At 46.4% G+C, this 25,709-nt stretch overlaps 2 protein-coding genes across 4 annotated transcripts; one reads left to right on the top strand and one right to left on the bottom strand.

The window, feature by feature from the left end:
* Positions 1–3,836, bottom strand: LOC123950895 (translation initiation factor IF-2-like). Its single transcript, XM_046019366.1, has 3 exons — positions 3,685–3,836; positions 2,927–3,490; positions 1–2,308 (listed from the first exon to the last, which is right to left on the bottom strand). The coding sequence occupies exons 1-3, from the start codon at positions 3,834–3,836 to the stop codon at positions 2,056–2,058; spliced, it is 969 nt and encodes a 322-aa protein (XP_045875322.1). The 3' UTR covers positions 1–2,055.
* On the top strand, positions 3,629–25,466 carry SLC40A1 (solute carrier family 40 member 1). 3 transcript variants are annotated; one of them, XM_046018582.1, is made up of 8 exons: positions 3,629–3,877; positions 4,334–4,455; positions 10,363–10,522; positions 12,675–12,790; positions 13,831–13,957; positions 21,004–21,249; positions 21,979–22,635; positions 23,903–25,466. In XM_046018582.1, exons 3-8 carry the CDS (start codon positions 10,372–10,374, stop codon positions 24,214–24,216), a joined length of 1,611 nt encoding a protein of 536 aa, XP_045874538.1. In that variant the 5' UTR covers positions 3,629–3,877; positions 4,334–4,455; positions 10,363–10,371; the 3' UTR covers positions 24,217–25,466. The 3 variants fall into 3 exon arrangements, with proteins under 3 accessions (XP_045874538.1, XP_045874537.1, XP_045874536.1); XM_046018581.1 differs by having other exon boundaries at positions 4,334–4,503; XM_046018580.1 differs by lacking the exon at positions 4,334–4,455 and adding an exon at positions 4,207–4,274.
* Positions 25,467–25,709: the final 243 nt, after the last annotated feature.

The following is a 25,709-nucleotide window of genomic DNA, read 5'->3' as shown; positions in this document are numbered from 1 at the left end:
CCCAGAGCGCTGCGCTTCTGCAGCCCGTGGAAGGTAAGGCCCAGAGAGGTCTGGAGACTGCGAAGGGGCTTCGGGGCGACGCCGCGTCTGTCTTAGTTGCTTTCGGACACAGGAGCGTGCATGTGACCCCGGAGCAGGAGGGAGCTAGGTGAGGCCGCTGAGGAAACCACGTGCGGCCAGAGTTGCTGCGGGAAACTTTCATGAAGTGAAATGTGCGTGTTGTGCGGCTGCACGTGGAGAAGACGAACCGGTGAACTCAGTTGCTGTTTTATTTTCCAGGGAGTGTGATGGGCAAGATGTCTCTCTCCCGCTTTCCAAATCCTTCCTGAGATCTCCAAAGACAACATTTGGTCTACGTTTATACCAGCGAACACTGTTACTGAAAAATGGCAAACTTCCCATACAGGAATGGATTTTTTTTTTTTAGGTACACTTCACATAACATACATGTCACCATTTCAAAGTACACATTCAGTGACTTTTAGTACACTCTCAGTGTTGTGCAACCAGTACTATTTTCTTGTTCCAGAACATGTTCATCAGCCCAGAAGGAAACCCGGTACACATTAAGCCACCGCTGCCCGCGCCTCCCTCCTCCTAGCCCCGGCCCCTGACAGTAACGAACCCGCTTTCTGTCTCTGTGGATTTGCCATGGGAACGTATTTCTTTTGGGATCTTCTGAATTCTGCATTTAATTTTCCAACTGGAACCTACAGACTACAGTGTGTGTGCGTGAGAGAGAGAGAGAGAGTGAGAGCGAGAACGAGAGAGAGAGAGAGAGAGAGGAATGAGAGTCACTATTCATGAGAAATTTTGCAAGCTCAAGCCTATTTAAAATATCCAAACAAAATGAAAACCTGACAGGATATTTATTTTTTCAATTAAATGTCCGTAACTTAAATTAGATGTCAACTTAAATTTCTCCAAGGTTCAGTCAGTTATAGGTTATAGAAACATCAAACAGTTCTTGAAATGTCTGTAATACTGAAAAAGGGGTTTGAATGCAATGTAGCTTTATAGCTCCTAAATTAGGCTAAGAAGCTTCACACCCATCGGAAAGCTCTGTTCTAGATCTGAGCTCTTCCTGTACTAGTCGATGATAACCCTATGGCTTTTCTTTAGGGCAGTGCAGGGGTGACCATTCATTATTCTGCATTTGTCTCGGTAAGCACATCAGATACAGCCGAGGAAACAAGGTGCTGGCGGTAAGTGAAAAAGCAACCTAAAAATAATAAAAACCCCCCTTTCCTCCCAACCATAAATACTTATCCATTTTAAATTAGAATATACTTTTTATTCTACCTGGAATTTATAAAAAGTTAACCTATTCACAAACTTAAAAGCTTTGAAAATGAGCTAGAAAATGGTTCTTAGGGCATCTGTGTCTTTGTAAACTGATTTAAAATTTGCATGGCTTGCTTAGTTATGATTACATTGATAGAGAAGGTGTGTTTTCTGAGTTCTGGAAGAAATATGTATTTTTGAGAGAAACTTTAATTTTCAGCCACTCAAATAATTCCTCGGAAGGAAGAGTAGCCTGTCAGGATGTGATTTAAGCTGTGCTTTATGATCTTGAATGTCAAGGCCAGGAGACTGCTGTCATTTTGCATTTTGTACATGTTTAGAGGACTTCTATTCCATTTTCATTTTCAATTCCTTTTTTTTTCCATGAGCCTTAACTAATATATCCTGACTATTTCCATTAATAAGGACTTAGGATTTCCCTGCCAAAGCTCAAACACCTCACTGGTTTTAATGTTATGGATCTTGCCCATTTTTGTTTTCAGACCATCTTTCCTATGTGCTTCACTGTAGTCTCCTATCTGTTCGTTCTTCCTTTCGTTCTCTGGGTTTGGGCTTCTGGGCACTCCTTGATGACAATAGGAAAGTCTCCATGTCACATTTTGAGGTGTACATCGACTTAGCTACTGTTCCCACAAATACCTCAGTCAGTGTCAACCAGAAGCAGTTTTTTTTAAGGCAACGGAACCTCCTTTATGCCCTTTGGAAGCTGGGAACGGCCCAGCGCTTCTCTCCTGGCACGTGGAGGTTAATTTAGTGCACTTGGAGGTCCTTGCTGCCGAGAGACGCCGTGGCAAACGTGTGAAGTGTCTTAGCTGTTTTGCCTGGCTTGAGGAGCTTATCAACAAAACTCATCTCCAGTAAGGCCTGGCCATCAGGTGGAGCGGCCAGTGGGCCAGCTCCCTCCTTCGGATCCCTCTTACTTTGCGGCTGCAGGATCCTATTCTCCAACTTTAGAAGAGAACCCAAAACTTCTCTTGGAGTAAAGACAAAGGGCTTTAAAGTCCTGCGGATAAAAAAAAGGGGGGGGGGCTTTAAAAGAGGGAAAAAAACAGGAGCAGTTAACAGCAGAGGCTGAACTGTAAAGCCCCTATCTCTGCCTCCAGACCACATCCCACCGAGTCCCGCGGCGCCCCGCCCGCTGGCGGACCCGGGAGGCTCCGGACTGATGGTGCAGATACGGGGCCTGTACTTATCCGAGTCTCCTTCCCCGGGGGTGTCAGTCCGGCCTGTGCTCAGGGTGTGGAATCCGGCTGGAGTTTCAGTGTGTAGGATCCACTCCCGGGGGCTTGGCAAGATTGAGAAGGGCACGGTAATGGGCTGGCAAGAGGGGCTGCTGTGCCCGGGGGCTTGGCACTGAGGGGGAAAAGGCCGAGTTCATGGAAGGCTCAAGCCCGATGATGTTCCTTAGGCCATTCACCTGCCACTTCAGGAGGCCCCTGGATGGCCTTATCAGGACAGGCGCGGACCCGGGCCACAACTGGGACAACCGGTATTGCTGGCAGCGGCCTTTCGGACGCGGCGGCTTCGGAGGGCAGGTGGGGAAGGGAGGCCGGGGTGGGGGCGGGAGTGACGGTGCCGAGCGAGAAGGAAGGATGGGAAGGGAGTGTTCGCGGGGCTCCACCTTGCCGCACCTCCAGGGGGTCGGGGACCCCGGTTCTGGGCTGGGAGTGGGTCGCTAACACCCTGCGCGGCGTGACTTTCCGCGCCTCCCTGTGCTCCCCGGAGGGCGCGCAGCTCGGATCCCCGCGCCCTTTGCTGCGCTTGATCCTCTTGGAGAGCAGCTCCGCCGGCCGCCCTGGCAAGCGGTGGTGCTCCCGGCGCGGGCGGCCGGAGGGGAGAGCCGGGAGCCGCCACCCGCGTCCTGTGTCCAGATTCCCACGTTACAAACCCGGTCCTTGACGCGGGGACAACCCCCGGCCCCAGCCCCGGCCGGCGCTCTGCCCTGACCCCGCGGCGGGCCGCCTCGCCAGAGCCTTCCGGCCGCACCTGCCGGTTCGCTCGGCTCCGGGCCTGGCCCTGCGGCCCTGCGGGTCCGGCTCCGCGGTCCCTTCCGGCCTCCCGCGGCCTTCCCGACCCTCCGCCGCGGCGGCGGGTCCCGGGGCTCCAGCCCGAGAGCGCACAGGCCGCGCGGGGGGTGCGCCCCGGGGTCTGCGCGCGGCGGGCGGACGGCTCCTCCGGGGCGGGGCTGGGGGCGGCGCGGGTCCGCGGGGCCGGGGCGGGGCGGGGAGGGCGGCCCGCGGGGCCGGGGCGGGGCGGGGAGGGCGGCCCGCGGGAGCCCCGCCCCGGCCCGTATAAGAGCGCGCGCGGCGGCGGCGGCGGCGGCGGCGCGGGGTCCCGCAGCGCCCGCACCGGCTCTCCGACTTCAGCTACAGTGCTAGCTAAGTTGGAACGAGACGCGCGACGACCCGGGGCTCCTCTCCGCGCTGCGCGCTGTCGCCGAGTGTCCCCGCGCGGCTGCTGTGCTCCCGGCGGCGCCCCCGGCCCGGCCCCCCGATCCCGGCCCCTCGGAGCGCGGCGGCGGCGGCGGTCATGAGCAAGGCCCGAGCGGAGCCCCGCGGGGCAGGATGCTGCGGTGAGCGGGCGCGGGGGCGCGGGGGCGCGGAGAGCGGGGCAGGGGCAGGGGCAGGGGCAGGGCAGGGACCGCCGGCGAGCGGACGGGCGGTGCGGGCTGTCGCGGGGAGGAAAGACGGAGTCCGGGACCGCGACGGTGCGGGAGGCTTCGCGGGGCCGGCCGGGGCGCGGGAGCCGCAGCGGCGCGTGCACGAAGTGTGCGGGCTCCGTGTGGGCGCTCTGCCCCGCAGATCAGCGTCCAGTGGTCGCGTTCGAGGACACGGAGCGCAGCAGCGTCCCCCTCCCGGCGCCGACTCAACGCCGCTCCCGCCGCCCTCCGTGTCTCCGCAGGCTCCGTGGCGCAGTACCTGAGCTCGGCCAAGTTCCTGCTCTACCTGGGCCACTCGCTGTCCACTTGGGTAAGCGATGCGGCCGCTGCGCTCGCAACCGCTTGTGTAACCGCTCGTTTCCTTCGCAGCGGCCGGTTGTACTCAACCGTCGTCCAGGGTTTTCCTGCAGCCGGAGAAATAAAGCCTCCAAACCCACAAGTGCTAATGAAAAAGTTACTTTCACCAAAGACATTTTCCGGTCCGCGTGAGTGTATGTATTTAAGTATCGCGCTTTGTGTCGGCGAACAGCCTCCCGAAGGTAAAATGGCAAGGACAGGAATGTTTGCTTGTCAAGTGTGGTTTGCGTTCCTAGGCTTAGGAAATGGTAACATTTGCTACTAAGCAAGGGTGAATGTCCCTGTATCTCCTGTGTCACATTTTAAGGTATTTCTCCATTTTCTTCTTCTGTTAAAGTGATAAGTTCCAGCATATTGCACCATGAAAATACAGAAGAGTGGAATGACTGCCTTAGGCTAAAAATAGCATTCTAAGATTAATTTAAATATAACTGACCCCAAGAACAAATATCTGAGTGATAAGAATTCTCGGCTTTAAAAATGTTATCCATTAGTCGATATGCGTACGGCAGCTCAGGCTCTCTTAAAAACCATCATCCAAAGAAAATTTGCAGATGATTCATAATTCTCCTGATTTCCTATGGGGTCCCAGAAGAGGGCCAGTGTTTCTGTGGGCCTGGGATCCTTCATCCACACCCCAAAGAAGAGTAATCCCAAAAGGATGCTGGATGTGTGTTTAATTAATGATGAGAATCTTTCAGTAATTGTTCTTACTGTCGAAAAGCAGTATCTGAGTAAATTCTAGTTATGCCTCATGTAACATCTGATTTTTAAAAATCATAAATAAGAGAGAGTTTTTAGGGTAAATTTTGTGAATGTTATTTTCTTTTTAACTGGATCATTGGCTCTGTTGGATCATTCTATTGGATCGTTCTTAAGACCTGAATGCAGACTATTACATGAGGAAATGTGTACCCAAGCTCTGGGGAAATTATTAAGCTTGGTTATCAGCTCTTTAAGAAATAGCAGTTCAAAGATGGCTTTGGCTTTTTAGAAAGGCCAGTTCCTATCTCCCCAGAGGCTTAGACAGGATGACTCTGCAAATACACATAAACAAACTGAGTTTGTTTTGTTTCCAACAGCTGATGATTCTGAGTAGAAACTAGTGAAATTACTCTTAATGATATGTAAATCAATAGTTTCTTCTTCCATTTAATTTAGTAAGTATTAAGTATTTTAAAAACCAGTAACAGGTTGGTGGAGATAGTATCTGAAATTGTCATCTTGTGATCTGGACCTGTCTCTTAGAAGAAGGAGGTGCCTCACTTCCAAAGACTCATTACCTTGTTTAATGTTTATGTGACCTTGTTACTAGATCGGGAGGTCAGATTTGCCAAAAGGGTGGAACTCTAGATGTTCTAGGAGGAGCTGTTTGTCATCTTCATTAAGAGTCTCACAAGAAAGGTGACAGACACGCCAATCTTACATTAAGTTGAGCAAAGGGAATTCTTGTGCAAAGTTGGATTAAAAAATATAAACAAGGGGCGCCTGGGTGGCTCAGTGGGTTAAAGCCTCTGCCTTCGGCTCAGGTCATGATCCCAGGGTCCTGGGATCGAGCCCCACATCGGGCTCTCTGCTCGGCAGGGAACCTGCTTCCTCCTCTCTCTGCCTGCCTCTCTGCCTACTTGTGATCTCTCTCTGTCAAATAAATAAATAAAATCTTTAAAAATATATATATATATATATAAACAGAAACCCAGGAATCACAACCATATAAGGTTTAGTGGAGTTTTACTTCTTGTTGCAAAAGAGTACAAAAGAGGAATGCTCACTAACTCTAGATAATTCTGCCTTTTGCGTTTTGTCTCCGGGTTGGCACCGGCTGATTTTATTAGAGCAAAATATGTGCTTATGTGTGTGCGCGTGCATGTACGCACATCTGTCCATCCGTTCCCTTGCAGACTCTGCCGACTCCTGGTTTCCTTTACACGGAACATAGAAGTGTTAGCTAGAAGGTTAGATTTATGTGGGGTTGAATGCTTTTTATTTCTGCCAGTAGAGCCATGTATTTTACTCTATACTCTCAAAATACAAACTACTGTGACAAGTGGATCTGTTGTCGAGGAGCTTAACGTGTGATTTCCTTCGGGCTTCAAAAAATGTATCTGGTCACAAAAAGGTGACTAACAGTGTAAGGCAGTGGAAAAGGGGGGCCAGTTGCTTACCTCTTACGTCATCATGATGGGGTTATGGAATATAGGTGAGGTTTGGTGAGGTGGAGTCCAGAGCCGACGGCCAAGAAGAATTCTCGAGACATCTGTAGTACAAAATGGTGGTTTAGTAAAGCACGGGACCCATGGATGCCCTGGGGTTGTGAGGGTGACTGATGACATCCTTGGGAGTTCGGGGTTTTAAAAGAGCTTTCACATGCTAAAGATGACCCCCAAAGGACCCCAGAAGCCTTTCCATTGTCAAGTTAAGGTTGTTTTTCCCTCTAGCAAGGCATTACCAGTAAGATGGTTGGGAGCCTCCCCGAGGAACATTACACTCGGCCCACTTCCCTGCTTCCAGGGTCTGTCCGTGGGCTGCAGGTTATCCAGACAGTTCATTGTGTCCGTCTTTCCTTCTGGAAGCCGGGTCATGATGGAAATGCTTTGTTCTCGTGGATCGGGGAGACATTTGTAAACTGAGGGAGCCTGGGGTCTTGCAGGCTTGTGATCTCTACAAGTTAACGATTTGTTTTTCCTTTTCTCAGCCTTAGGGCAGCCAGGACTGCCTGAGGACTGTCACCTCTGTCCCATGGGGGGAAGGGGAGGTTGGGGCATCAGCTTCTGCCCTGCCGCTCCCTCATCACTCACATTGTGGACGGTCTCTGTCCATACCCCGGCTGTTGGCGTGGCTCCGGCCCTCATTTCCTTCAGGTCTCTGCTCAGAGACATCTCTGCTTAGCGCGAAATGCCACTTTCCTGCTCACGCCAGTTCCTCATAGTGCTTATACCCCCCGAGCTGCTCTAGGTCTGCTTTTGGTCTCTGCTCCCCGAGATGCCACCTGCGTGAAGTGCAGACCTTGACTTTTACGAACCACCGAGTTTCTGGTGCCTGCAGGAGTGCTGGCTGGGCAGGAGCCGCTCCGTGGGTAGCGAGCGGGTTCCTGGCTGTGGCCACTGGTTCCGGAGACTCAGTTGGCCGCGGGCCCACAGTCAGCTGGGGGCAGGTGGACGCGTAAACGAATCATCAAAGTACAGGGAGAGCACATAGGAGGCAGGAAATGGATGTAAGGAAGGAACGGGTGGGCTTGAAATCGCACTTGGTCAACATTTACTTAGACTTTGCCTGATTCTCGGGCTTTGTGAGCAGGGGACCTGTTGCCACTTAAAGCCTAAACTCGTTAGGAAAACTCGTTAGGAATTGGGGCAACTGGGGCAGTTTTGTGCCTCTCCATCAAGGAGGTGTCATGCCATACGAGGATAAACAAGAAAGAAAGTTTTCTTTTAGTAGCACTTGTTTTGACGGCCCGCTGTAGAGGAACCTAAAACAAATGTTTTGGGTAAAAATAGGACTTAAAAAACAAGAAAGAAAGGAGAGAAGGAAGGAAGGAAAGAAAGGAAAGAAAAACGTAATTGAGTAATATTTTTCATTCTTTATGTTGAGAAGGAGGAAACTCACCCACAGAGGCAACCTGTCATTAAGGGCATTTCTGTGTTTTTTGTCTTTTCCTTGGGAGCTATTCAGAGGAATGGGGATTAAGGTAAAGGAGGGGAGGTACTCTGTTTACTCTTTACTCTTTACTTGTGGGAAGCACGAACTCTCCCCGTGCCATTGTGTTCTAATTTAGTCTAGATTTGCTTCTTTTCTTGAAGATTAAGAAAACAGTTTTTCTTATTGACATCTTTTTTTTTCCATTTTATTTATTTTTTCAGCGTAACAGTATTCATTCTTTTTGCACAACACCCAGTGCTCCATGCAAAACGTGCCCTCCCCATTACCCACCACCTGTTCCCCCAACCTGACATTTTTATCTTAATATAAATTTGTCCTTTTATTGGTTTCAGACAAATTGTATGTTTATCATACGTTTTAAATAATTTAGTACAATGGTATTTGAAACTTAAATAAATCCTACTTAATTTAAGTGGAGACTCTATTATCAAAGCGAATACAAGCTGTGTCAGAAATAGTAATTACGGTACTGATTAATCCTTGAACTTTTGAACATTCAGGGAACAAATCTCATGCACCAGAACAGTGCGACTGGTAAATCGGTCTCAGTGTGGCCACTCTTGTATTTATTCGTTCACAACTGGGATTCACGGCATGTCTACTCCTTTGTTGATTCCACAGTATCTAATCTGGGCCCTGCACTCGGCTGAGGTGTGCGAGAGCGTGCACGTTCTAGATCTCCCATGGGTTTCCTGTAGTGCTTGCTTTAACATTTACTTGACCATATCCACCCCATCCACCGAGGGCCTGATGTTATGTTAAGTGTGAATTGCATTTCTTTTTTTTTTTTTATGATTTTATTTACTTATTTGACAGAAAGAGAGAGATAGCGAGAGAGACAGTATGTGTGTGTAAGCAGGGGGAACAGCAGGCAGAGGGAGAGGAAGGGAGGGAGGGAAGAAGGGAGGAAGCAGGTTCCCCACTGAGCAGGGAGCCCCATGTGGGGCCTCAATCCCAGGACCCTGGGATCATGACCAGAGCTGAAGGCAGGTGCCCCTTGAATTGCCTTCCTAAATGATGCTCATGATTCCCTACATCAGGGTTTGTCTGCCTGGTGGCAGAGATGGGACTGTTGCCATCTGGGGCTGAATAATTCTTTGTTGGGGGAGACATTGCCCTACGTGTTGTAGACGGCAGAAGCACCCCCGCTCCCTGCCGCCAGAACTGTGACAGCCCAAAACAGTTTCAGACGTTGCCAGGTGACCCCTGCGGTAGAGTCACGCCCACAGACAAATACTGGTCCGCGTGATTGCTGTTGTACAATGTGCATCAGTTTTAAATTTTGGATGCATAGGATGGTTGTCGTGGCTTTATTAGAATTTTTAAATTGTTTGATAGACCTGAATAATATTTTGCTCCTGATACATCGAATTTATCAAACAGATGTTAAGAGACTTTGGAAAGAACCAGGACTTCACATAGGGTCAAATCCATGAGGAGCCTGTCCTGGGAATTTCATTTCCGGTAGTGATTTCCAGGGTTAAATTATAATAGAACATTGTTGTCCTGTTTTATGTTAACTCAGAGGTCAAAGATGAAGCCAAAAATCTCATAATAAGGTCCATTATAGGTTTCTTACCTGGTAATTTACCTGACTCATATAAAAGTTTTGTTTTTCTACATTTTCCAGTGTTGAATTCCAAAATTTCCTATATAGTCTGGAGTGAAAAAATAAGTAATTTTTTCTCCCTTTCGAAACCCATCTGTATTAAAATTGTCAAATGTAAAGCTGCTTACGTGTTATTTTTGGCATTTTTGTAAATGTGGTGCCAGAATTTGCCCATGTTAATTTCACTTTTCTGAGCCTTGTGGTTTTTTGACTTTGAAATTTATTTGTGAAACAGAATGTAGATTTTAGAATGTTGGAGGTAAAAGAAACTTTAAAGATCATATAGTTCATTCTTATCAGTTTACAAATTGGGGAACTGGCTTTTTCTTGACATTCAAGGCATATGAATGTTTGTGAACTAGACTGTAGTTTCATTCCAGCTCCATATCAAACTACTTTATGCCTCCCAGATCAGAATGGGTCTGTTCCAGGCTCGGGTGGAAACCTGGCCTGAAAGGGAACAAGTTTTGTCTCTAAAAGCCTTCTTTGGTATGGAAGGGACATTTTTTCTAGAGTGATAAGGAGTGTGTGTGTCTCATTGATATCCTACCTTTCTGGGTTTACTTCCTAAATGGGCCAGAATATTTCCCACTGGGCGACGACGGATGGTTTTACCACCTGACCCGTGTTCAATTCATAGAGGAGCTGTTGACTTCGAACATCTCATGGCATAGCCTAGAAGTACCTTTTTGGTAAGGAAGCAACTCCTCAGTATCATTGACTAGAAAATAAAAATAATTTCATCAAAACATTTTCTCTTTTCTCATTCAAGGGAGACCGGATGTGGCACTTTGCCGTGTCTGTGTTCTTGGTGGAGCTCTATGGAAACAGCCTCCTCTTGACCGCAGTCTACGGGCTGGTGGTGGCAGGGTCTGTTCTGGTCCTCGGAGCCATCATTGGTGACTGGGTGGATAAGAACGCCAGGCTCAGAGGTGAGTACCGGTTAACTAAGGCTTTGTATTCTTGGGGCCCAGAAACCCCTGGGACTAACCCACTGCATGTCTGCCTGCCACACCTGAGGGATGGGATGCTCCATGGAGCTCTTCTGCCTGGAGGGTCTGGGGCCCCTCCACAAAATTGGAATGCCAGGATACTAAGCTTATAGATTTTTTTTTTTTTAGATCTTTGGCAGTTCATAAATTCCAGATGTTAATAATTAACACCATAGCTCTTTTCTGAGAACCACGTTAAACATTAAAAGTTTGCTCAACTCTGACATTCTTTCTAACCATGATGTGCACTGAAGTCTGCTAGTGTGATGTTGCTGGGACAGCTTTAACATCTATCCTCTGAGTTACAGTGTTTGACATAGTGGCTTGTGTAGGGACTCAAAAACTATAGGTTTAAGTAAGCGTGCCTGAGTCTGCATTGTGGGGAGCTGAATTATAAATTTTTGATGCAAAGATAAGAAATGATAATATGTTGACATTTATTCTAGAACATTAGTGCAGTTTGCAAAGAGAGAAAGTGAACAATTCAGTTGTGCAGAATATAAGGGCACTGTAAAATAAGTAGTCAGGGCAAAATTTTCCCAAATTACGCACTTGGTAATCCAAGACCTGGCCGTGTCTGTTTTAGACATTGGAGACAAATTGCGGTATTAGTTTCTTTCAGTGCGGGGTGACTGGCCCTGTGTAGGAAGCAATTTGGATCATCAAATTCTAGGACTTGATGCTATTAGTGAAATGGTTAAGATGACATTTGTCTGTCTTGAATGGATAGACCAAAACGCATATAAAGTGAAGATTTGTGTGCTAGGAAAACATCCCTAGTTGTTTACATGATTGTTTATAGGAACGTAGGGATATTATACATCGAGACCTTTTAACTTAACAGTTGTCAAACACTGGAAATCTAGGTTGGGAATGTCGAGTTGGGTGAAGACGTGTTGGTGGGAGAGCAGTCTCCATTCATCCCATGCAATCAGCTCCTGGTCACATTCCATGAAAATCTCTGATCTTTCTAGGCTGGGTTAATCCTTTCTTCCTCTGTGCTCCCAGAAGACTTTGTCTGTACCTCAGCTGTTGTACTTACACTCTTACAATTATCTGTTCACATACCTTTCCTTCCTCTGGTCTGTGGGCTCCTAAAACCTAAAACGACCTCATGTAGTGGATAGTTAGTCCTTGCACAATGAAGGAATGAGTTCTATGTTGGGATTTCATCCCAAACTAATTTCAGAAAGGAGTTTGGGCTTTTATATGACTTTCCGAGCCAGAATGAGCTTCGCTGCCCTTGAAGACAAGAGCTATAATTATACCTCGCATACACACAACTCTGTATTTTTCAAAGTACTTTCATGAGTATTTTATTTGAGCATAATAATGACCTTGAGAAGTAAAGAAGGCAGGAATGGCTTCTTATCCTCACCTCATAGACATGAGAGACATTATGTATCTTCCCCTAGATCACCTTCCCTGGTACACGGCAGAGAAGAGACTACAAATAAGACGGTGGGTGTCCTTACTTGGTACACTGACTGTCCTTACTCCAATACTTTGCGTGGGTGCCTCACTCCAAGGAAGTTGGCATTTCTGTGAAGGAAGGTGTAGCTTGGAATTTCATAGCCCGGCATGTAGCATTAGAATGCCCAGAGGAACACGCTGCTACTCTTCATTCCTGGCAAATTTTTATGTCTTTCCTATTTATCTAGACCACCTGATTCGGATTCTGCGTACCCTGGAGGAGGTTATGGGGGCCATGACTTCTTCCTTAACCTCTTCTATCTCTTCCTATGGTTTCTTCTTTTATCTTAAGCAACAAAGCGCTGAAAGGTGGAGCTTGTCTCTGTAATGTGGTTCGGTTTGTGACAGTAAACCGTCAACGGACTGCACTACATGAAATTGTGGTCATTATGAACACTTCAGCTAATAGGAAAAATGGTGAATACTTCTGCAAGTTTGGCTGGCCTGATGTGGTATGGTGGGTCCTACTGGAAACAGTTCATTCAGGATTCACTTCAGGAATGTTTTTTTCCTTACAATAATTTGCATATGCATGAATGTAGTAGAACAGGGGTATGTGGCAAAAATGGCCCCCTGAGATGTTTGGTGTAGTGAATGCTTTGTCTCTCCTTCTGTGCAGTGGCTCAGACTTCGCTGGTGGTACAGAATGTTTCGGTCATCCTGTGCGGGATCATTCTGATGATGGTTTTCTTACATAAGAACGAGCTTCTGACCATGTACCATGGATGGGTTCTTGTAAGTTCCCAGTGGGATTCCTAGTGGCAGAAAGTAGAACATCTGGTAGTGGCAAAAAATGCCAACCGTGGGCGACTAGGGAGTGTCTCTTACAAAGACACTGTTGATCTCTGTGTCCGCTTCAGTATCCCCTACGGTTACTATGTTTTGTTTCCGTTTGTTTGATTTTTTGCCCATAGTAGGCACTTACTAAGTATTGTTTGAATTTTAACTTTTTCTATTGTTTTTTTCTTATTTGTTTTTTTGACGGCATTTCTAAGAGTTTATTCTATAATTCAGTTGTTAGTTTTCAGCTCACTAGTATTAACCTGTAATTTGTTCACAATATCTAAGAAATGTTACCCATACTTATCAGTGTGTCATGATTGTGTTCCTCCGGTAATAATGGGTTTGTGTTTGGGGTCATGAGCGAGGTAACTCCTTACACTAGGTTCTCGGGGAGCTTGACGAAAAAAGGAGAAAGATCTGGGAAGGGGGCGGAAAGCTGTGGATTTGATGTCACTCTTGAATCTTCTTAAATACTTAGACTGATATTGTCCAGCTTCGAGGCCAGGTGGGACAGTCGGAATCTTCTAGTGTGTTCCCTTTATTTCGTTAATGAAAAAGTTGAGGCAAAGTGTAGTTAGTGGACTACCCATTGTCGTGCAACTAGCCCGCGTCAGAAGTCTGACTTAAATACAGGTCCTCTCACTTCCCCTTCAGTGGTTTTTCCAAAAGAGATATTCTGGGGAGAAATTACAACCTTACCCCCGTGCTAGCGCTTACTATGGTAACTATGTCGCGTGGAAGTACGTATGACTTTGACGACTTTTGTATGATGTGTGTTGTGGATGATACCGATTAGGAAGATCGTATGCCCTTTAACGCGACCACTGGTACCTTAACATACCATGTCGACAACGTAAAATGATTTCTTCCGATTTTGTGAAATGAAGTTAAAATTGTGTTATTATGCCACCAAAGACCATTTAAACTCCAGCGAGGTAGGCAGAGTGTGTTCGCGCGGACCCTTTACCCCACTTTCTCCGGTGACTCCTCAGACTTCCTGCTACATCTTGATCATCACCATCGCCAACATCGCCAACTTGGCCAGCACGGCCACTGCCATCACCATCCAGAGGGACTGGATTGTCGTCGTGGCGGGAGGAGACAGAAGCAAACTGGCCGGTAATTTGGGGTTCTCTTCTCACTAAATGGGTTACACGAGGATTCTCTTTAAGTCAGAGATTGTGAATGAAGCTAAGCCTTTCTTCTGGGCATTTTTAGAAAATATTTATTTGATTGAGAAAGAGAGAGACAGGGTGGGTAAAGGAGCACAGGGAAAGGGAGAAAACCTCAAGCAGACTCCACGCTGAGTCCAGAGCCCGGTGCGGGGCTCCGTCCCACAACCCTGAGATCATGACCTGCCCTGAAACCAAGAGTCGCGGCTTAACTGACTGAGCCACCGAGGCGCCCCTCTTCTGAGTGTTTTTAAAGAAGGATAAATTGAAAACGAGTCTTTGCCTTCGTGACCTTATCAGTCTCAGTGCAGTGACTTATCTCACTGTTAGCAAGTTACTTTATGAGACAGTGAACTTATTTTTTATTCTATGCAAACCTGGCAAGTAGAAGAACACTCCTTTTGAGCTCTTTCTTTTAAATTCTGCTCCGGTCTCTTTACTTAATACCTGGAACAGTGAAAATCTGCCGTGAGATTATATCAGTTTGATATTATTACCAGTGCTAACTGGTCAGTATGGATTTTATTTTTCTCTAAAGCAATTGGAAATGCCTTAGTCCTAAAAGAGACTCTAACAGTTAATTCCTTCAACTTTAAAGTTACAGTCTATAACTTTTATTACATTACATGTGATATGCAACATCATTGCTGTTATAAATACTAACAAAATTAAGGCCAGAACGTGGTTTCTAAGAAGCTTACAATCTTAGTTGTCCATTGGAAACGTGTACAAGGGGCCAGAGAAAGGTGAAAGAATGCTTATGAAGCAGCATGTCCCATCACATCCGTATTACTTGGGCGCAGAATAACTCACCTTGCTCAGTCTTCCTACCTGCCCCCCCAGACACCCACCGGACTGATAATTAATTACACAGGGCGGAGGAGGAAGGGAATGTCTATCTGCTGATCATTTCAGCTGAATCAGTTCTGCTGGTCACTGAGATAGTGGGTGTCACAAACCTGTTGCCCAACCATCCTGACAGACAAGAAAGCCATTGTTGCTGATTTAAATGGCTTATCCTAGGACACAGAAGGCAAGATTAGGCGTTGGGGGTAACAAGCAACTTTGGGCCACGTGGCTGAAGAAAGGCAAGAAGGTGGTGACAGAAAGGAAGGAAAATCTATGGAAGGTCCAAATGAAGAAAGAGAGGCATTTGCTTAAATCAAAACTTTGTGGTCCCTGGGTCCTGGGTTTGAGCCCCGCATCGCATAGGGCTCCCTGCTCAGTGGAAGTCTGCTTCTCCCTCTCCCTCTCCATCTTCCTCTCCTTCTCCTGTTCCCTCTGATTGTGCTCTCCTGCATTTTCAAATAAATAAAATCTTTTTAAAAAAATCATCACTTTGTTGTAGCAGTGTTATAATCGAGACGGAACTAGCCCAGTGATTTTAGAGGTGGGCATTTGACTAGGACGAAGTTTTAGCACGTGCGAGTAAGCCGCATGACATTCTTTCTAGACATGAAGTAGTGATTCTCATTGATTTTTTTTTCCTTCCTATAATCATTTGCTAATTGGAAATAATTCCATGCCTCTTTTTGTTACACTGAACTTAAGATAAGGCTATGTCCTTTTTTGTTTGTTTTTTCCTTGTTATTTACTTTCTCTGTTTAACCTACTATTTTAAGTATGTCATACATGTCCCTGGTTTAAAATTCAAAGGGTATAAAAAAGTATGTTTTGAAAATAGGTCACGTACATATCTGTTAGAATATATTTGGGAGAAAAAGTTGGCTTATAAAGTGATTTTCTTTCTCCTAATTTGAATTTCTTAACTCATTTTGACTCAGTAAAGTCTTTATACTCTGGGGGAAAAAAGTTCAGAGTAAAGTGTAAGTTACTCAGAATCTTTAATTTCTTCTAAATATGTATATAAATAAATAACAAAAGCCAAAGATTCCATAATACTTTGTGGGCTTTTTGATGTCCCCAAAAAACAACAAAATCAGGTCTGTTTCTCAGCTGCCCTTTATTATTAGGAATAATTGCAGAGTGGGAGAATCTAGGCCAATAAGTCCATTTTCTAGCCTTCTGGAATTTCTCAGGTTTAAGGAAGGAAGTAGCTGCCTATCAAACTTCGGTCCGCCGTGACCCAGCTTTAGGAAGTGGTGCTTTTCTGTGTCCAGCTGGTAGTGGAAGTTGGTAGCCTGGCAAAGGGAAGCCTCTGTGTTGTCTTTCTTCAAGTTTCAACATCAGCATTTGTTAAAAAAAAATTAATTAAAAACCATGCTTCCAAGTAGGATAGAAACTTCTAGTTCAGAAGGTCAGCAAGAGTCTAACCATGGATTTTGGGGTCCATTTCTGCTACAAGGCAGAGTTCTAGAACAGACAGGACATGGAGAGAGGAAAAACAGAGAAGGGGAAATACACGTCCAGGGGACTCCAGCTGCGCCTGGGTTCTCTGTGGTGGCGTCTCCGGACACAGACAGACCTGCTGCAGCCGGGAAGCACGGGCGTTTCTGCAGGCCAAGTTTTGAAGTCCCCAGAAAACTCTGAGGAACCCCAGCAGGGGACTGGGCAGGGATGCCGAACCCACGTGTGCCTTGGTGTCCGTGCACGTCTGTGCAGGGCAAGGGCTGTGAGCCCGAAGGGGAGAGGGTGTGAGCTGGGTGCTAATCGCTCCCTTTCTCTTACCTCAGTGACTCTTGATTTCAGAGTAGGTTTTAAAATTGGAAGTCGTATCCCCGAGGGTAAAAATCCAACAAACACAGGAGACATTTTCCCTGGAATGGGAAGAAATTTTGGAATTTCAGTGGCATCCAGCCAAAATAGAGCTATTAACATCTGGTTTGGACAGTTCCAGAAAAGGAATTGTTTTTCTACCTAAAACCATTGGTTAATCAGTTAACTAATTTGCCTCGGTACTTGGTTTAGTGTTTTATTAAAGCGCTCTCCTATGCCATGACCCTTAGCCTGTCCAACCGGCTTGAAACTCATTTCCTCTTCCCAGACTTTTTCCTCTACTTTATTCCCTGCCTATTTTCTCTGTTAACCACTCTTTGTTAATACTTCTGAGGTGGATTTTGTTTTTTGTTTTTTGTTTTCTTTGTCCTCCGTCCTAAAGAAACATCTGCTGGTTAGCTCGGTCACGTATGGCAGATACATTTCTTATTTGAACTCTGTTGACTAAAAACTGATCTCGTGTTTCAGGTAGATAGACGTCCTGGCTGCTGCTCCCCGGTGGGTCTGGTTATTAGTCTCGTCCTATGAGACCGAATATACGCCGTAGAATAGCAAGTAGCTATCTCCCGTCGCATTCTGTGCCTCAGCTGTGGCCGAAAACAGTTAAATTGGAGTTAAATGAGAACACATTGTGTGTTTGCATAAGAATAAAGAGAAATTTGTAAAAAGGACATGTTTGCTTATTCAGAGGACTGATTCTTCCCTAGCCCGTTACCAGCCAAATGATTAGGTTGTTTCCAAAAACCGTCATGGAGTTCATTCTGCTTCAGAGAGATAGAAGCTGCTTCCTGATGCTACGTTACGCGTAAACATTATCAGCTTCCTAAGCATAATATGGAAGACAGAATTTGGTGGAAATGGGAAGCTTCCGGAAACCTGGAACCTGAGGTAGTGCCAGAGCAGCAAATCATTGTAATTAAACCAATTTTGTTGTTGTTCTGTGGTTTTCAGAACAAGTGTACGCTTTCCCTAGTCCTCGATTTTTGGAATCAAGATATTGAGTCATTTCAATCAGTTCTACACGTGTCTGTTAGCACAGGAGTTGGACACTCACTGGTGGGGCAGGTGGAAGTTACGAGTCTCTGCGGAAAATGGTCACAGGGGAGATCAGTGCAAACTGCCTTTGCCTCTCCCGTGAAAGGTGGACCGTGTCAAAGTTCTCCTGTTATCACGTAAGCCTCGTACACTCATAGGACTAATTGGAAGGCAGTTGAGGACCAGGAAGAATTAGAGAAGGAGTAAAGGCAATTTTCTGTTAACTCACTTATTAGTCACGCATTGCTTTTCCCTTAAGGTGCCCGGCATGATTGATAAGGATTTGTCTCATTAATTCCACTCCACTCTGTGAGATAGAGGATAAGAAAATAGGTCATTTTCTTGATTTTCCCTCTTCCCCTTGACTTCGTCTTGTCCTGCACTCTGACTTAGCTGTAGGTTCGCGTGGTCGTATCCTAGCCCTTGTCATCACCGCTCAAGCCTCCCCTTGGATCATCCTAACCTTGGGCATTCATGTCTTGACTTGCCACCTCCTTCCTTCTGGGAGCCCTACCCCAACAGTGCTCCAGCCTGGTCGCCACCTGCATGTCATTTCAACCCACCTCCTTTACACTGTCTCTGACTCCTCTCATGTCCCTTACCAGCTGGGGTTCCAGGGTCAGGCATTCCGAGCACCCATGATTGCCTCCTAGCATGTGCCCTCAGGTCCGTTGGCCTCTCCTCCTTCTGTCACTTTTCGTTTGTAAGATCCTGCTTAAATCCATCCCTCTCCAGTAGGACACGGCCGGAGAAACATGCACAGTTGTGCTCACCGTTCTCACTTCAAGTTCGTGACCATTGTGTTCCACTTGGCCCTTTCATGCCGCCCGGTGATCGTCCTGCTTTCTGGGGTCCTTTGCTCCTCCCACTTTCCGAAAGGACAAGGTCTCACTCTCCCTTTCCCTCCTGCGGCTCATCCATCCCATACCTCTCTTCCCATGCTCACTTCCAGTGATGACCTCGCTTTGTGTTTTACTGAGAAAATAGGAGAAATGAGAAGTTACACATGCTCTCGCCGTCACGGCTGCCGTGTACGTGGTCTGCGCTCTTGCTTACAAGGATGGTTTTGCTCGCGTCTGAGAGTAAGCCTCTGCCCTTCTGCTGGTGCTTCAGGATGGTTCAGGTCCCGTCCCTTCTTGTCTGCTGTCTCGTGCCCATCGACATAATTTAAAGCGCAGGAATTTTGCATTTAACAAAAATGTTCATTGGCTTTTAACATTTTTACTTCTCTCTACACCTCTACCAACCCATTTCTTTGTTCTCCTTTTCAGCAAAACGCAAGAAAACGATGTCTGTTCTCACTCTTTCTCGTTCCTCTCCTTGGTCAGGGCTTTGCTCTCCATAATGCCGGGGGGCAGCATTCAAGCTGTGAGTCCAGGGAGCGCCCCTCACTGAAATGCCATATAAAAGGGGTCCCCGCAGCTGGCGCTGGTCTCTGAGGCCTCCGTCAGGCATTTGCCCTTACTGCTCCGCCTGAAGCCCCCAGGACCTGCCGTGTGACAAAGTCCGAGCCGCTTCTCCGCGCTTATCTTCCTTGACCACAGCAGCACTTCCCAGCTCGTTACCCCTCCTCCTAGGAATCCGTGGTTTCCAGGATTGGTATCCTGGATTTTCTCCTCTTTCCCTACTTCCTCTTCATCTTCTTGACCTCTAAACACTGACATGCCCAAGACTCGGTTCTCAGGTCTTATCTCTTCTGGATGTACACTCAGTCCCTTGGTTGATCTCATCTAGTCTCACTGCTTTAACACTCAACCAGCTGGGGCGCCGGGTGGCTCAGTCGGTGAAGCATCCGACTCTTGGTTTCTCAGGTCATGATCTCAGGGTCAGGCAGTCGAGCCCTGTGTCAGGCTCTGTGCTCAGCATGGAGTCTGCCTGTCCTTTCTCTCAGCTCCTCCCCTCGCTCGTGTGTGCTCTCTCTTTCTAAAACAAATAAATAAATAAAACCTTTAAAAAACCCAACTCAGCCAGCCGATGACTACCAGATTGGCCACATAACTTCTTCCTTTAAGTCCAGGCATCGTTAACTGCCCGCTTGCTGTGGCCTCTCAACTGTCGGTAGGTCTGTGAAAGTCAGCATTTCCAAGCTAAATGCTTGTTCTTTTGCCCCAAACCTGACCCTTTGAAATTTTTCCTTTCTCAGCAAGCGGCAGCTCTATCTTCCTGGTCGTTGCTCAGGAAACAAACAGGAAACTTTGGAGTCCCCCTTAAGTCTTCTCTTTCTCACACCCCACATCTAATCAGTTTACACGTCTTTCCGCTTCTACCCTTTGAGTATGTCCAGCACCTGTCCTCCCTCCATCATTGCTGTCTGGTGTGTGCCTCGTCATTCTCTGCCTGTCTTCTCGCCTCTGCTCTCGTCTGCAGTCCTTGCTCTCGGGCTCCCATCTTTTCACGCCACAGAAGCTAAAATGAACCTTTAAAAATAGAAGTCAGACTGTGCCGTCTCTCTGTTCATCAGCTTCCAAGGGCTTTCCGAAGCATTCATTGTCAAAGTCAGCATCCGTGTGTTCACAGGACCCTGCGTGATTGGGCCAGTCTGCCCTCCCTCTCCGGCCTCTTCCCTCCTCTCCGACCTCTTCCCTCCCTCACTCCGCTGCAGCCCTGCCAGCCTCCTTTTTGAGCCTCTACCACTATAGACAGCTCCTCCTGCCCCGCACTTTTGTACCCCCCTTGGTCTGGAATTCTCTGTTCACTAATATTTACATGACTGTCTCTTTTTCCTCCTACTGCTTCATGTTTTTGCTATGTTGCTCTTTTCTTCCGTGAGTCCTGTCCTGACCCTGCCATGTTTAAAACTGAAATTTCTGTTTTCCCTTGAGCACTCTCGATGACCTTTTTGTGCTTTATTGTTTACCCTAATATTTCATTAACACCGGACATGCGGTAGACGTAGATGCTCATTGATTTATTCTTTCTTTTCCCCGGGGAGGGAGACTCCATGAAGACACGGCAGAATATTCTTCTTGTTCTTTATAGTGAGAGACTTGGTGCCTAGATCATCATGGGCATTTAATAATTATTGAAAAAATGAAGAGTCATCGTTCTAGATGTTGGACTAATTTTTTCAGTCCCAAAGCAGTTGTGATTTTTGAGGCAGATGTAAAATGACTTGTCCCAAACAATAAAGTGTTTCCAAACAAAATGGTTTGCTCAGGATGCTTTTGGAAATTTGCATTTTAGGCATCTACACCCTTGGACCATGAGTTTGGGTTCTGTGAGTGAGCAGTCTCTCTTGGACAGGTTTGTGCACTCATCTGCCTCTCTTCCCTACCTCTGCAGATATGAATGCTACAATCCGGAGAATTGACCAGTTAACCAACATCCTGGCCCCCATGGCTGTTGGCCAGATTATGACGTTTGGCTCTGCAGTCATTGGCTGTGGTTTCATTTCGGGGTGGAATTTGGTGTCCATGTGTGTGGAGTACTTTCTGCTGTGGAAGGTTTATCAGAAAACACCTGCCCTAGCTGTGAAAGCTGCACTTAAAGTAGAGGAGGCTGAATTAAAACAGCTGAATTTACAGAAAGGTAAGCTCCGCGCAATGATTCGTTCCTTTTATTCTGGTGTTCAGACCTTAAACGTTGGGGAAGACCAAAATTACGTTGAATTTATATCAGGTTCATTACTGCTGAAGGAGTTAAATATATGAATCAAACCCAGGCTTTGGATGGCCTGAGGAATGATTCTGGATTGAATCTCAGCAGGTTGGAATGGGACCCCTGGCCATTTTCCTGAATGTGAGCAGTAGACATGAAGGGAAAATTAATCGAGGGATTGCTAGGAAAAATTGAGCCATAGGATGGGAAGAACAATGGAGGGAAAAAAGGGAATAAGGAAATCATAAGAGTCTGTGAAGAGAGGCGTTACGTAGCTATTTGTAGGACAGTAGAAGGGAGTGCAGACTTGAAGTGGGCATTTCCCAGGAAGAGAGAGAAGTTGAGTTTCTGGGCAAATGGAGCCTTACAGGGCCCAGAAAATAAGATGCTATGGTTTTCCAGAGAATTACTGTATTTTTGTTTTATGGGTTTTCTTATTACTTACTTTGGTGGAAATACAATTTGTTTTCTTAGGTGGGAGCCTAATTTCCAAGCGAGTCGGTGGGGAAAGGGAGACAGACGCGCGAGAGAGGGGTATCAGCTGTTTGCTGTTATGTCACATAAATGCTGCTTGGAGATTGTTCCTTGGCTGCAATTCTTAGATCAGCAGAAGAAAATACACGTTATACTGACATACGTCGTGATGTCTTTTATTAACAGAAACTGAGCCAAAATCCCTGGAGGGAACTCATCTCATGGGCGAGAAAAGCCCTGCAGCCCACGAGCTGGAAGACGAGCCAGAGCCCAGCTGCGCCTCCCAAATGGCGGAGCCCTTCCGCACCTTCCGAGACGGATGGGTTTCTTATTACAACCAGCCCGTGTTTCTGGCGGGCATGGGCCTCGCCTTCCTCTATATGACCGTCCTGGGCTTTGACTGTATCACCACGGGCTACGCCTACACTCAGGGGCTGAGCGGGGCTCTCCTCAGCATTTTGATGGGAGCCTCTGCCGTCACAGGAATCATGGGAACCGTGGTTTTTACCTGGCTCCGGAGAAAATGCGGCCTGGTTCGGACTGGTCTGATCTCAGGATTTGCACAGCTTTCCTGCTTGATCTTGTGTGTCATCTCCGTGTTCATGCCTGGAAGCCCCTTGGACTTGTCTGTTTCTCCTTTTGAAGATATCCGTTCCAGGTTCATTCAAACGGAGCCACTGTCCACGATGAACCCGACGAAAATACCTGAAATCATCCTAACAACTGAAATACACGTGTCAAACGGGTCTGCCCCTGCAAATATCATCCCAGAGATGAGTCCTAAATCCGTGCCCATAATCTCTGTCAGTCTGCTGTTCGCAGGCGTCATTGCTGCTAGAATCGGTAAGTCCTCTCTGTGTGGGGACGAGCTACAGTGTCTTTCTGCAATGCAGGTTCAGAAAATTCTGCAAGAAATGACCTGAAATAGTCCCCGAGTGTTAATTTAAGCAAAATCCATTATTTATCCTTATGTAGGATCCAGTCTTTAATTACAAAGTTTTTATTTTTTAGCTTAAAGTGTAGTGTGCGTATAGGTACATATACTGTCTTAAAACATGATAAGGACTTGACATTTTGTTATAAATCAGCATCTTCAGTATTACTCCTGATGTAATTTAATTTTCAGGAACATATGAGCTGTAGTAATTATAATGCCATTTAGTAATTTAGAGTCTTTCTATTGCTAATAACTCTACCAAAGGAACTATAATTTAGAGACTATTTGTATAGCACAAAGTAAAAAAGATAGTGTTTTTGGTTTAAAAAAAAAAAGATGTGATAGCTAGAAAAAAAAAAACCCTTAAAAAATCCCTTTAGCTTATGTGTGTTTAGAATATACTTTGCCAGACAAGTGGATTTCGTAGCTCTGAAAGGAAACACAATGTAAAGACTTCTTACAAGGCAAAATGTAAGTAATTATTAATAGAACACTGATGAATTACCTCTGCCTGAATTCGTTCTTGAAATGAAACTGTGTTTATCTTATGATACAAAGCAGCCCATTAATTTATCAAGGATAATTAATATTCAGGCAAGACAGCTTTATTGTAGTGGCTTTGGAACCCAAGCAGTAAACGTAATAATGGATTAAAGTCTCCTTAAACTTTAACCGTAAGAAGATATTAGTACATTCACTTTAAGTTTTAAAAATACTCATACTTATATTCAGATTTGTTGTCTCTGATTTCAGAGTTTTACATTTGTTGTATAAATAATCACAGTAAAATAGAATTAAAATGTTTGTAGATTAGACTTATTTTTGTAGGGTGGCTATAGAAATCATTTCCTGAAGCCACTAGTAACCCATACTAGTAACCCAGTATTTTTATCTTATTTTTTATTTTTCAAGTTTTTATTTAAATTCCAGTTAACATACAGTATAATCTTAGTTTCGGGTGTAGAATTCAGTGAATCGACACTGATTAACACCAGTATTTATTGATGAAGAGAATTCTCAGAGACAAGGCTATGATGAATACGTATGCGCAGTGCCTTTAAGATACCAGGAATAAATGTGTATTTTGCACATGTCAGCGTTTTCAAACTGTGAGTCTGAGATGTAAAGCTATGAATCAAAATTCCGTCATTAACAAGTATGTTTTATGAATAGGTCTTTGGTCCTTTGATTTAACTGTGACACAGTTGCTGCAAGAAAATGTAATCGAGTCTGAACGAGGCATTATCAACGGAGTCCAGAACTCCATGAACTACCTTCTCGACCTTCTGCATTTCATCATGGTCATCCTGGCCCCGAATCCCGAAGCTTTTGGCTTGCTCGTGCTGATTTCAGTCTCCTTTGTGGCTATGGGCCACATCATGTATTTTCGATTCGCCCAGAAAACTCTGGGCAACAAGCTTTTTGCCTGTGGTGCTGATGACAAAGAAGTCACGAATGAAAATCCAGCGGATACGTCCGTTGTGTGAGGCAGCGGAGCCGGGGCTGCCCTCGCACCGGGGTTCGGTAGCGCTCGCTGCTTTCCTGCTTCAGCCTCCCGGCGGCCGGCGAGGCCCTTCGCTCTCGTTTCCCCCCTTGTGCTGTGAGGGCTGAAAGCTATTAGGAAACTTAGGTCAGAGGAAGTGAGCTGGTTAATTTCCCTTACATTTAAGGATGGAAGAAAAATAGGAAAGGAAAAGCTCCGTTTAAGCGTAGCCAGTGGAATGGTAACTCTGATTTCTCCCTGTTTCTCATGAGTGGATGAGATCTTACATAAGAGCGGTTAGTCATGGGATTTAACTTATTCTTTCGCAAATGTCTGTTATCTGTGCAAGAATTCGATGCTTCATCTTCCCCTACAGCTCGTTCGTGTCCAGGTCTAGCTCATTTACTTTCTTCTAACATCTTATTCCCATTTAAATACAAATTGTGCTTCCCGTGTGAAGAAGGGAGTTTGGGAGCCAGTGTTATTCTTAGGGATCCTATAGACTGGAGGGGATTTACGTTTATATGGAAGAATGGAGTCCTTCACTAGCATTCCCAAATAGCGTTTATGGTTGTAAGTTTAGGGAGCACCTTCGTCTTTTTATTTTCCTGGTGAGGTGGCATGGTCAGCCGATGTAGCACTTGACAGAGTGGCTGTCATGGAGCTGTGGGGGGGCCCGGCTGTGGCTGCACCGTGGTGACCGCTCGGGGCTTCACGTGCCGGATGGTCCGGCTGCAGGACCTGGGAGCAAAAGTCCTACAGAAGGGGAGACCTGAGCTGAGCCCAAGCACTGTCCCCGCCGCTGTCCCCTGCCATGTGTATCTTGGAATGTGAGGGAGCCGCTTCCCGCTGGGCCAGGAGATGCCGACAGCGATCGCACGGGTGGGTTTTGTTGTAAAATCATCTGAGTGGCTGTAAAACATGTCCTGTAGAGCGTTTTTCCTTCACCCTGTTGTGCCTGGAGTTATTTTTACACAGTTGCAGAGCAAGGCTGCTCGCCCGTGCGGCTGCGTCACACGTCTGTGAGAAGGATGGAGCCAAAGAAACACTTTTGTATGGATTTTTAAGAAAACTGTTTTGTAAGTCATCTTGCCACACGCCAGTCCCCAACCGTCGTGCACTTTCGAGGGGACTGTGGTCCGCCCTGTGAGCACTTTCCTCCCCTGCGGTTGTCTGCCTCCTTCTCTCCTGTGACACGATGATCTCCGGTTGTAAATCTTTGTAAAATGTTTCTATATAAAACCATTTCTAAAATCCGGATTCCTTTTCCTGAGTTGCGCCACCAGGTGTCTTCCTGTCGTTTGTCACAGAACATGGGTTTCGGATGAGGGCAGCTTCCTCTTTAGAGGATGTCGGAGTATGTAGGTAGAGCGCGGTGGGTCTTCGTGTCCCCGCACTGTCCCCGCACTGCTCGTGCGCACCGACAAGCCCGGCTGGTGCCCGGTCCTTGGCCACGTCCCCGAGCTCCGCGTCCTTCTCCGGCGGCGTCAGGCCCAC

This window comes from Meles meles, chromosome 9 (genome assembly GCF_922984935.1).
Source record: "Meles meles chromosome 9, mMelMel3.1 paternal haplotype, whole genome shotgun sequence".
Lineage (NCBI taxonomy): Eukaryota > Metazoa > Chordata > Mammalia > Carnivora > Mustelidae > Meles > Meles meles.
The sequence above is the reverse complement of the archived record's forward strand: the minus strand, read 5'-3'. Positions and strand labels throughout refer to the sequence as shown.

Bases quoted from the DNA above. Each gene is read 5' to 3' on its own strand.
- SLC40A1 (XM_046018580.1), top strand. From the start codon at position 3,835: ATGAGCAAGGCCCGAGCGGAGCCCCGCGGGGCAGGATGCTGCG. The intron at 10,523-12,674 runs GTGAGTACCGGT...CCTTCTGTGCAG, and splicing joins TAAGAACGCCAGGCTCAGAG to TGGCTCAGACTTCGCTGGTG. The intron at 22,636-23,902 runs GTAAGTCCTCTC...TTTTATGAATAG, and splicing joins CGTCATTGCTGCTAGAATCG to GTCTTTGGTCCTTTGATTTA.
- LOC123950895 (XM_046019366.1), bottom strand. From the start codon at position 3,836: ATGACCGCCGCCGCCGCCGCGCTCCGAGGGGCCGGGATCGGGGGGCCG. The intron at 3,491-3,684 runs GCTAGCACTGTA...CGCCGCCCCCAG, and splicing joins GCGCGTCTCGTTCCAACTTA to CCCCGCCCCGGAGGAGCCGT. The intron at 2,309-2,926 runs GTGGAGCCCCGC...TTTTATCCGCAG, and splicing joins CCCCCTGGAGGTGCGGCAAG to GACTTTAAAGCCCTTTGTCT.